General features: G+C 34.2%; 1 protein-coding gene across 1 annotated transcript in view; it reads right to left on the bottom strand.

Moving 5' to 3' along the window:
• CCDC172 (coiled-coil domain containing 172) overlaps window positions 1-12,091 on the bottom strand; it is a gene marked incomplete at both ends in the record, with an annotated part of 47,307 nt that overhangs the window by 6,601 nt on the left and 28,615 nt on the right. The window contains 2 exons of the mRNA XM_079713677.1: window positions 8,084-8,186; window positions 8,768-8,869. Coding sequence (XP_079569803.1) covers window positions 8,084-8,186; window positions 8,768-8,869 — 205 coding nt within the window. The remainder of the gene's footprint in view (window positions 1-8,083; window positions 8,187-8,767; window positions 8,870-12,091) is intronic.

Here is a 12,091-nt window from a genome sequence, read left to right as displayed (position 1 = left end):
GCAGAGTAATAAGAATTGTTATCCAGTCTATATTGAGAAAATAATGCACATTTACTTTGCAGTACTCTGTATTATTAACAGGAATGAACTCAAAGTGGACAAGTGTAAGAAGATCTCAGTTCCAAAGCTTCTGGAAAATACTAGTCAAAAATTATGTGTATGTAACCAACCCATATCATCTCTCTCTCTTTTTTTTAACATTTATAAGATGTTAAAATCCCCATTTAATTCCAGGATCATTGTTAGCTATGTATTTTGTTGAATATTTCTGTTGACTGCATCTTTTCTGGTACAACTTCATCATTTATTCACTAACAGAAGTGCTTCTACAGCATTGATTATGTAGCCTTCAAGCTAACAGAGATCCCCTGTTTTGTGAATTCTTGGCACACACTGTAGTTATTAAAGCTTCTAAGTAAATACAAGGGAAATTTTTATGGTAGAAATCAGTTGATTATTTTAAATGTTATATTCTGATATAAATGTGCCTATTTGCAAAGGTACCAAACATTGAAGTAATTTTGCTTATTATATGAGCCATATATAATATTAATCATTTCCAAAATTCATTTGTACCTTTGATATCATTATGCAGATTTTTTTTTCATTTTCATATGTTTACCCTTACGAACAACCCCTTTTGGTGTGGGGATGAGGAAGATAATAGAAAATATGTGGTAAAAGGAGATGCCACCCAACCCAGGATTTGAAGTAATGGAGATGCTGGTAGGACCCCCCTCTCTTTTACCTCCTTCTCAGTAGATCTCTCAAGTTCAGCCTTACACACCTATGAAAGTTCCTACCTGTCTGCTGGTGGCCTGGACTGAAGGAAGGCATAATTAGAAAATTGAAATTCTACTTTCACACAATCAACTTTCAAACCCACTCTCAGAAATAAATTGGATATGAAAGAGAATGACATATATATCTTTAAAAAGGAGTATTTTGTCTTTAAATGGCACTGAAATAATTTCCATATGAATTACTATAGAGAAATAATATTTTAAAAGTCAAGCCATGAAAAAAGTGAAAAGTAGGAAGGACTGGTTATTAAACCTTTAGTGTGATTAAGGAAACCAAAAAGGGTAAGATTAATAGACTTAACACATAAGATTTAAAATTCTATGTGTCAAAAATGTCATCAACATTGAATGATAATCTGGGTGAAATCTACAGTACTTATGACAAAGGATAACAGTTTATCAAACAACTAACTGATAAAAAAATCAGTAAGAAGACACTAAAAATCAATAGTTTTTCATTCATGTATTCATCCAGCAAACATGTATTAAACACTTCCTTTGGTCCATACAATATGCAAATTACTAGAGATACCAAGACGAATAAGAAAAGGTAATTCAGTTATACTGCTTATCAATTAAGTACAGATTAAAACTACTGAATATCAATTTTCTATCAGATTTTGAAAGACGTACTTAAATGACCATAATCAAAATTGGCAACAGTGTGGTACAGAGATAATTCATCCATTGCTGTGGCAGTATACACTGCATATATTTGGAATGTAATTTGATGAATGTAAATTATTGCAAGCATCTTTAAAATGTTTATGCCATTTAGTGCAATAATTCCACTTATGAGCTCTATCCCAAGGGAATAATTCCAAGTACAGAAGAAGCTTTGTGTACAAAGGTGTTCATAGAACTGTTATTTATAGTTGAAAAAAATAGGAACAATTTAAATGCTGTACTATAAATGAATGATTAAATTAACTGTGGTATAACCACTTGGACTACTATATATTTATCTTAAATGGTATTAATTGGCAGTGTAATTAACTGGGGGAAATGTATATGATAGCATTAAGCAAAAGAAAAAGACTAAGAGGCAAGATTACATAATCACTATCACATAGAAGCAAAAGACCTAGACAAAGTATACCTAAATTTTAATAGCATTGAGTTTGTGTAGTAGGACTTCGGGTGAAAATTGTCCTTCTTTCTAATTAAATAGTACTTGTTTACATTTCTACAGCTAAAAAGAGTATTCTTTTAGTTAAGGCTTTTCTATGGCACTTAGAGGTAACAAAAAAATGAAATCGTGCAGGATATCATAAAAATACATGGCACATACATTTTGCTAAACTAACTAGCAATGTTGGCCCATCCTCATCAATATCTGATGATTTGGAGAAAGGTGACAATAACCAATGCACACTGCCCTTAGTTATTGTGCAGTAGGTGAAGGAAGTTCTTCTTGACTCCTGTAGGCAATCAGTCTATGCACTGAAGCATGAGATCTGCTTACCATTATATAGCTTTGGCCTAGCTGCAAATACATTAATATTCATACCATTAGCATCTAGCCTCTTTTAAAGCTAGCAACAGTAATCTTTTCTTTAGGTACAGATCTAAATTCTACAGCTTGATTATATGCTGAATAGTGAGATACTTCCTATAATTTATTCTAAATGCCATCCTTAATTTCAGTCGTCTTTCATCCTTATCGTTAGCTAACTAAAAGGGGAAGTGGTCACCATCCAATTCTGATGGGCTTGAGAGCTCTTACCAAACCTGTAGTCCATTTGAACTGAAAGGGGACAGGGCAAGTATTGATGGTATGGTGGGAAGAAAGATCCCTATCACTGTATTTGAAAAGATAAATATATTAAAATGAAGCCTTACATACATTGCATAGCAGCATCTACAGTATATTGTAACTCTCCATTTAACCTTCCACTTACTCTTTAAAAATATTTATTACAAGGGATTTTATGCTTGTGTAAACATCTAATGCTCCAAATTAATAACTTGTTCTATCTTTCCAACTTGAGCATTCCTTCAGAATTTTTATTCACTATTAAATTCCTACAAGTTCAGAAGACAATGAACTTCACATATATGAGGTATTGTCAACAGCATGGGATTTTAGAAAATCCTGCTGTATTAAACAAGCATAAACATTGGTTATAAAAAGTGTAAAACCATTCTAAGAAGAAGTGTTGTAGGTAAAAAAAATGCCTGAAATGTTTCAAGTTGTCTGGTATGTTACTATTGCAGTAAATAAAAACTCATCATGAAGAACTGTCTTTTGGTGACCCTGGTGTTGAGTAATAATAAAAAATAATAGGTGTTGGGAGTTTGAAGTGGTCCAGTATATAATGCTATTCTTGCCTACCTGAATTCTGCCCATCTGAGAAATAAGGAAGGCAGAAGGAAGGTCAAGATGTCAAGTTTGCTACTAATATAGCAGTGACTGGAGAATGGGGCTTATATCTGCATGCAAAGGATTTACTAATACTGAACCCCAGAATTAGACTAACGTAACTCACACCACTAGAGACAGAATTGGATGCCACAAGCTTTCTTTCATGGAGTCCTATCACTGTAAAACTTAAGGGATAGAGGAGCAGAGTGGAACACGCACTCTGAGGCCGGCCATACGCCAGAGAGGTAAGGGAACGAAAGCTGGGCTTCGCTTTATCCTTCCCAACTCACCAATCAGACTGAATCACTCCTCTCCACCTTAGAATAAGAAAGAAGGAGTTCTGGAGGGGGACAACAAGGAGGGTTAAACCAGTAAAGCTTTTTCTTCATGGAAGAAAAAAACCAGGGGTGGAAAGAAGAATTCCATGGGGCTATCTCAGGGGTTAATATACACCATGTCTTTGCATATAGCACTGAAAATAGATGAGGAACTTTTATCTTCTTTGTAGTAAAAATAAAATATGTAGACTCAACCACTGGAACAAATATTTATTAAACACTAAGTACCCTGGACTATGTTAGATGCAGACACTGATAGAAAAATGAAGAAGTAGTAGAGGGAGTTCCCAGTTAAGTGGGAGAGATTGATACACATAAATATCATAGAATATGATCAATGATATAACAGAATTATAAACATATCCTCTATGAACACAGAGAAAGGAACAGTAGAGGAACGCTTTCATAATTTATTACGATCATTTATTCCTTCATTTATTTATTCAATACCTACTATATGCCAACCTCTGTACCAAGGTGTTAGACCATGAGTATACAATGGTAAACAAAGTAGACAAGATCTTTCCCCTTACTGAGCACATGATGAGACAGACATAAATAAAATAAAGCACGTTAATATGTAATTACAAAATGGAATCTGCGCTATCAAGGAAAAAATACAGTGTGTTTTTAGGAAAAACAACCGGTTATAAAATTTAGATCACAGGGATCCTTCTCTGAGGAAATACTTCAACTGAGATCTAAAGGATAGGGCATGTCCCACCAGGTAGGAGACAAGCAGGCAAGGGGCAAACAGATAACTTGAGGAGAAAGAAAGGCACAGATAAAGGTCTTAGGTGGAAGAAAGCTCGGAGTGCTTGAGGGAGCAGAGTGAGAAGGGGACCACGGTTGAAAATAACATCAGGGAGGTGGTCATATACCATATTGTGATGAGTCATGGACATTAGGTTTTATTATGTTCATTATGAAGCCATTGATGATTTTAATAAGGGGGCTGACAACAATTCAATTTATAATGCAATGAAGGTTGCAAGAGTGGATGACGGGAAAGCAGAGAGAGATTGTTACTGTGATCCAGGTGAGAGAGAGGAGTGGCTAGAACTAGGATGGTGGCCATGGAGAGAGAAGTGGAAGGATGCAAGAAATATTTTGGAGGTAAAAGCAACAAAACTTGGTGATGGACGGGGGTAGGGTGAGAATGATGAGATTTCTGAACACATCAAACATGCCTGCTACATTTTGGGTTTACTCAGGAAAAATGACATGTGAGCTAGGCCTTGAAGACTAAATCAGATTTTTAACTAATAGAGAAAAAAGAGAAAGATACAGAGGTGTGAAGTCCTGTGGCATATTTGGAATTCCACAAATAGTATTCTGATGTGCTAGCAGAATAGAGTATGTGATAGAAATGCAGGAAGATAGCACAGATTATGTTTTTGTTTGTTTAATCAGGGCAGCATCACTTCAGATCTATTTCTGTGTTTATATTAAATTCTTGGGAATTCAGAACTGGAGCTTAGGAAGGAGGGATTAGTGACAAAGATTTGGAAATTATCTACGGATGATAACTAAAACTTTAGACCAGATGAGATAGCCCATGGAGAGTACAAAGTAAGAAAACAATCAATGACTAACCTTTAGGGAGCCTCTGCACTTAAAGGACAGGCAGGAGAAAAAAATGAGAAAGAAGCCTGAAAGGCACGAAATTCACATGGATAGTATGAAATAAAAATGAAATCCTAAGTAATTATACAATTATAATTATGTCTAATAATTATAGAGCATTTACTGCGTACCAAGCACTGTTGTAAGGGTTTTATATATATAAAGACATTTAGTTTTTGGCCCTGTGAGGTAGGGCCATTATGAACCTCATTTTATAGATGTAGAGAATGAGGCACAGACAAGTTAAATTGCTTGTCCAAGGTCACTAGCCCAGTAAATAGCAGAGCTGGGATTCAAAGGTGTTTGTAATCTTAACCTCTACGCTTACTGCCTCTCGAGACCTGAGATTTCTGTCCTCCCTGGGCTATGCGAGAAAACTAGCTTGGTCTGTTATACAACCCTCAGGGACGCTTCTTAGAAATGAACACAGCCTCTGGTTTAGGTATTCATCATAGCAATATTCTATAAGTTAGTTGCTTTAACATGTGTTAATTAATGAGCCCACACTCTTCACATTAGAATCTTTTAAATAAACAAACATCTTGTAATTTATAAACAGGGGAAGATTACTTAAAGCAGAGATCATTAAACTGTTGTGAATATAAAGTACTGGTCCTCAAATGTAAAATAGATAGCTAGTGGGAAGCAGCCACATAGCACAGGGAGATCAGCTCGGTGCTTTGTGACCACCTAGAGGAGTGGGATAGAGAGTGTGGGAGGGAGACGCAACAGGGAGGAGATATGGGGATATATGTGTACGTATAGCTGATTCACTTTGTTATACAGCAGAAACTAACACACCATTGTAAAGCAATTATACTCGAATAAAGGTGTTAAAAAAAATAAATAAAGTACTAGTTCTCTCCATTAATGGATGGCATTAAGTTAGAGTCCAACAAGCAACCTGGACATGGCAGATTAACTTTATAAAAACATAATCATTACAAAAGAATTTCAATAATATAGACAGAATAAAATATGCATCAAAATTTTCTAATTGCAAAAAGCAGAAACAATAAGTTCCTAGAGATGAAGTATTAATTTTTTGTAATTAATTTTTTGTAACTTTTTGTAACCAGTAATTGCTTTCTTACTGGTTAAAGTTTAATAAAAGTAGAAGTACAATTATAATAACTTTAAAATAAAACTGGTTCTGAACTGGGGACAATTTTGCCCACCCGTCTCTGTCCAGGGGACATTGAGCAATATCTGGAGTCATTTTTGGTTTGTCACAACTGGGGTGGGTGGCGCTACTGGCATCTAGTTGGTAGAGGCCAGGAATGCTAATAAGCATCTTACCCTGCATAGGACAGCAGTTGGTAGAGGCCAGGAATGCTAATAAACATCTTACACTGCATAGGACAGCTCTCCCACAACAAAGAATATCCTGACCCCAAATCTCAACAGTGCCAAGGCTGAGAAACCCTGCTATAAAAATAGCATCTATACCAAGAGTAGTTAAACCTGAAAATTTAAGATAAAGGCAATTACTATAGAATTCAGTATTCATTTGAACACACAGACGAAAAAGATTATTCTATTCCAAAATTTAGGGATAAAACCAACTTAATTTTGGCCTTAATGATGTTCGGTAAATGTCATATCATTTCTTGCCATCATCAGCTCCTTGTTATTGCGCTCATTATAAGACTGATGGCCCTCTTTTCTAAAATCTTTACACTTAGTATTTTGACTCTGCTCTTCACACTTGAAATAACTTTTATGGAACATACCAGAAGGGAAACTAAGCTACACATATTAAAGAATTTAAAGTGGGAATTGATAAATATTGGCATTTCATTCAATAACTGCTAAAATGCAAAGAACGGACTAGGTATATTGACTGATGTTTCTTTCTATCCAAATTTCCTTTGTCACCATCTGTGAAGGAAAAGCTCTCTCTAACAAACTTTGTGTGCTTAATTTTAATCCAGGGCAAATTTTTATGACTGAGTGATAAACAAAACTGGAGTTCAAATTGGAAGCCCCTTTACTACTAACTATCATGATACCAGTGGGCATTACCATTTTTTAAAGTGTAAAAAAATCAATGAGCAGACTGTTATTACAGACACTCATTCTGCATCAAACATATCACCCAAGAGATTGATATTTCATGCTTATAAAACTTAACATTAAATTAAATTGCAGATATTTTCTCACAATCTACTAAAATTATGGCCTAAGGCAATACACTGCTACTATGAAGCATTTGTTCAGCTCTAGTGGACTTATTTCCTATATGTTTTATGTGAAAGAAGTCTTCATTTGCCTCTTCGTGGATTTGGTAATGAGGTTTCTGTTCCTTACATTAAATGTAGAAAGTATAGGAAGTTCTTTAAAATTAAGCCAGCAAATATAACACTGAATTATTAATAAATAACAGTGAAATTAATAAACTGGGGGGGTCCTCCTTTGGTATATAATTATGTCATTTCAAATCTCAGCCATTCTTTCATTATCCAAATGCATTTTAAAAATCTAAATATTCCATACAGAAAATACATTTTCAATCTTTAGGCCCAAAACCAGAGTGACAGATTTCAAGTAAAATAGTAGACTGTGTTTTTTTCCCCTGTAATCTAGAAGGACAAAAAATAATTTCAATCATTTCACTCCAGAAAGTTAGGGATAATAAAAAAGAGAGTTGTGGAAACAATACTATATCTTAATCTGTTAGGATATGAATAACTCTGAGACCATGAGGTATATGAAAAGATAAAATTGATTTCAACCTTATCAACCTGATACATCGTGAAACTTATGTGTAGCACTTTCTAGCCAGTAAAGTGTTTGCTTATTAGTATGTTTCAGAATACACATAGAAGGAAATAATTTCTTAAACGAACTTTAAAAAAAAAACAACTGTGCATTTAGTTTTATGCTGAAATCTACTTGACAACTTGGAAAATTATCAGATTTTATACCAAAGTATAATAGGCGATTCTTACCTTAAGCATTCAGCATCATTTTGAGGCTTTTCACTGATTTTTATTTTTTCTGCCTCTAGGTACTTGGTAGTACAAACAGCTTCTTTATTTTTATCTTCAAAACCTAAACAATTACGAAAATTCTTACAATCTTTAAAAAATTAAACATAGGGCTTCCCTGGTGGCGCAGCGGTTGAGAGTCCGTCTGCCAATGCAGAGGACACGGGTTTGTGCCCCGATCCAGGAAAATCCCACATGCCGTGGAGCGGCTGGGCCCGTGAGCCATGGCCACTGAGCCTGCGCGTCCGGAGCCTGTGCCCCGCAACGGGAGAGGCCACAATAGTGAGAGGCCCGCGTATCGCAAAAAAAAAAAAAAAAAAATTAAACATAAAGGTTATTTTTATTCATTCATAAGAACAATACTCAATTTTGGTGCTTCATGTAAAATATATGTACTAGTGATTTTTATTTTTCTACTTTAATGTAGCAATTAAAGGCACACACAAAAAAGATCTTAACAAAATTTGTGACATTAAAAATACCAGATCTAACACTGATCAGTTCAGTGCTTTACCTATTCCTTTTTTACATCAATAGCAGCACTATATCCCAATAGGTGAATACATTTTGAAAGAATAATACTACCCTATAGTAGATATATAACAATATTCATCAGCAAAATAAACTAATTCATAAAGGTAATACCTTTAAGCTTTCTCTGCAAAGTAAATAATTCTTGTATCAATTCACTCTTTTGTTTTTGAAGTTCATTTAACTGGCCACTATCACGTTCCACTGACTTCATTTCTAGAAACAAATAGACAAAAACCAAAAAACATATTTTAACTATTTTAAGTTTGGCCTTATGTATGTCAGGAATGATTAACTTTTTCTTGTGTAGTAAAAATTTAAGCAGTATATGGTCAATTTTAAGTCCCAACAGCTTCCCTTGGCCGTGTAGGAACTGTTTCTTAATAAACTGACCAGGATTATTTAAGCAACAACTGGATACAAAAGAACAAGTTAGTTGAGGGTTAGACTGCTGAAAGAGAATTCAAAATAGTGTCATATTACTAAGTAAAACAAGCTTCCCAATGAAATTAGAAAACTCTACTCATTTTTTGGTTACCATGAACAATGCTGCTATGAACATTCAGGTACAAGTTCTTATGTAGACATATGGTTTCAATTATCTTGAAATACCAGGGAGTGGAATTGTGGGTCATAGGGTAACTCTAGGTGTAACATTTTGAGAAACTGTCAAACTGTTTTCCAAAGTAGTTGTATAATTGTACATTTCTACCAGCAATGGATGAGGTTTCCAATTTCTCCACAGCCTATCCAACACTCTTATCTACTCCTTTATTATAGCCAGGCTAGTGGCATCTCATTGTGGTTTTAATTTGCATTTTCCTAATTATTTTGAACGTCTTTCATGTGTGGCCATTTGTATGCCTTTTTTGGATAAATGCCTTTTTAAATACTTTGCCCATTAAAAAAACTGGGTTATTTTTCTTTTTATTGTTTAGTTGTAAGAGTTCTTTATATATTCTGGATGCTAGTCCCTTATTAGATACATGATTTGCCAATATTTTCTACAATTCTGTGGGTTGTCTTTTCACTTTTTTAATAGTGTCCTTTGAAACTCAAGTTTTAATTTTGATGAAGTCCAATTTATCTATTCTTTTGTTGCTTGTGAATACCTAGAAAACCATTTCCTAATCCTAAGTTATGAAGATTTACAACTGTGTTTTATTCTAAGAGTTTTATATTTTTAGCTCTTACATTTAGGTCTGTGATCTGTTTTAATTTTGGTGTACAGTATGAGGTAGATGTCCACATTCATTCTTTTGCAGGGGGATATCCAGTTATCCTAGCACCTTTATTTAAAAAGACTATTCTTTTGCAAATGAATTGTCTTGGCATACGTGTAAAAATCAATTGACCATAAATGTATGGGTTTACTTTTGGATTCTCAATTATATCCCCTTGATCTATATGCCCATACTCATACCAGCACCTCACTGTCTTCATGACAGCAGCTTTGTTCTAAGTTTGAAATCAGAAAGTGTGAGTCTTCCAACTCTGTTCTTTTTCAAGTTTGTTTTGGCTATTATTGGTCCTTTGCATTTCTATGAATTTTAGGGTCAGATTGCAAAAAGCCAGCTAGAATATTTGATAGGGGTTGTATTGAATCTGTAGATCACATTTGGGAGTATTGCCATCTTAACAATATTAGATCTTCCAATCCATCAACTTGGGATGACTTTCCATTTATTTAGGTCTTCTTTAATTTCCTTCAACAATGTTTTTTGTAGTCTTGAACTTTTGTTAAATGTATTCCTAAGTATTTTACTCTTTTTGATTGTAAATTGAATGTTCTTTAACTTACAAATTGTTCATTGTTAGTATATAGAAATATAATTAATTTGTATATATTGATCTAATATCCTGCAACCTTGCTGAACTTGTTTATTAGCTCAAAAAGTTTTCTGGTGGATTCCTTAGGATTTCTATACACAAGATCATGTTATCTTCAAATAGAGATAGTTTTACTTCTTCCTTTCCAGTCTAGATGTCTTTTATTTCTTTTTCTTGCCTGATTGCCCAGGCTAAAATCTCTAGCAACATGTTGAATAGAAGTAGTAGGAGTGGATATCTTTGTATTTTCCCAATCTTAGGTGAGGAATTTTCATTCTTTCATCATTAATAGCATTCACCATGGGTTTTTCATAGATACCCTTTATCAGGTTGAGAATGGTCCCTTCTATGTCTACTGTATTGAATTTTTTTTTAAACCATGAAAGGGTGTTGGATCTTGTCAAATGATTTTTCTGAATCTTTGATTATTTTTATATCTTTTATTTATCTCTTCATTATATTCATGGTCTTGAGTATATTTATAAGAACGATTTTAAAAGTCTTTCTCTGCTAATTGCATTATCTCTATGATTTCTAGAGATGTTTCTATTGACCTAATTTCCTCCTTGCTATGAGTTACAACTGGCTTTTTCACATGTATAGTGATTTTTGATTGGATACTAGACATTGTGTTCACTATTTTCTTGAATGTTTGAATTTTGATCTCTTCCCTTAAAGCATGTTGATGCTTGTTATTTAGCAGGCAGGTAGGTAACATGATTAGGTCCAAACCTTGCTTTTAAGATTTTTTTTAAAAGAGTGTGTCCAGAAGAGCCTTAAGTCTAAGGCTAATTTAATCTTGCTATTAAGGCAGGACTCTTCTGTTTAATGAGATCTTTCTATTCTGATAGGATGGAACATGAATGTCTCCCAGTCCTGTGTGAGTTCTTAGAATTGTTGACCTTATGACTCTTCAGCAGTTTTTCTTCACTCAGCCTAGTGGTTTTCCCATATGTATGCACAGAGTAATATATAGCCAAAGGCTCAAAGCAACCTCTATAAAGATTTCCGGAGGTTTTTGTCTGTGTAGTTCTTTCCTCTCAAGTACATTGTCCTGAAAATTTCAGCTAACTCAGCCTCCCTGAACTCCAATCTTTGTATCCTCAACTCAATCAGACCACTCTGCTTTGCTTAAGCTCCCCCTCAGTCCTGCTGTCAAAGAATTGCATCCAGGTAAAAAGCTAGGGTAATCATACCTCATGTGTTTCCCTTCTCTCAGTAATCATAGTCTTGAACAGTCTCTTTTCCTCAATATGTAAAAATAGTTTTTAATATATTTTCTTCAGTTCTAGTTGTTTGTGTTGTGCTCCTTCCTGATTATAAGTGAAAGTTCTCCACATACTATTTAAATCATCCTTTTACTTGTCTATCTCTCATAGTAGACCATAAGCTCCTTAAAAACAGGAGCTTTCATTTATCTTTAAACTCCAATTCTTGTACAGTGCTTGTCATAATATATACAAAACACATAGCATGTGCTCAAGAGAGTGTGCTGAACTGAACTCAAATAAATCATATAATTGAATTAAAAATTTTTATTATCCATGTTTTTGTCAATTAATTTAAACTGAACAGTTCTTTGAAAAAAATTAATAAACTCATATTTAT

The sequence above is a fragment of the Hyperoodon ampullatus genome (genome assembly GCF_949752795.1).
Source record: "Hyperoodon ampullatus genome assembly, chromosome: 1".
NCBI classification, from domain to species: Eukaryota; Metazoa; Chordata; class Mammalia; order Artiodactyla; family Ziphiidae; genus Hyperoodon; species Hyperoodon ampullatus.
The sequence above is the reverse complement of the archived record's forward strand: the minus strand, read 5'-3'. Positions and strand labels throughout refer to the sequence as shown.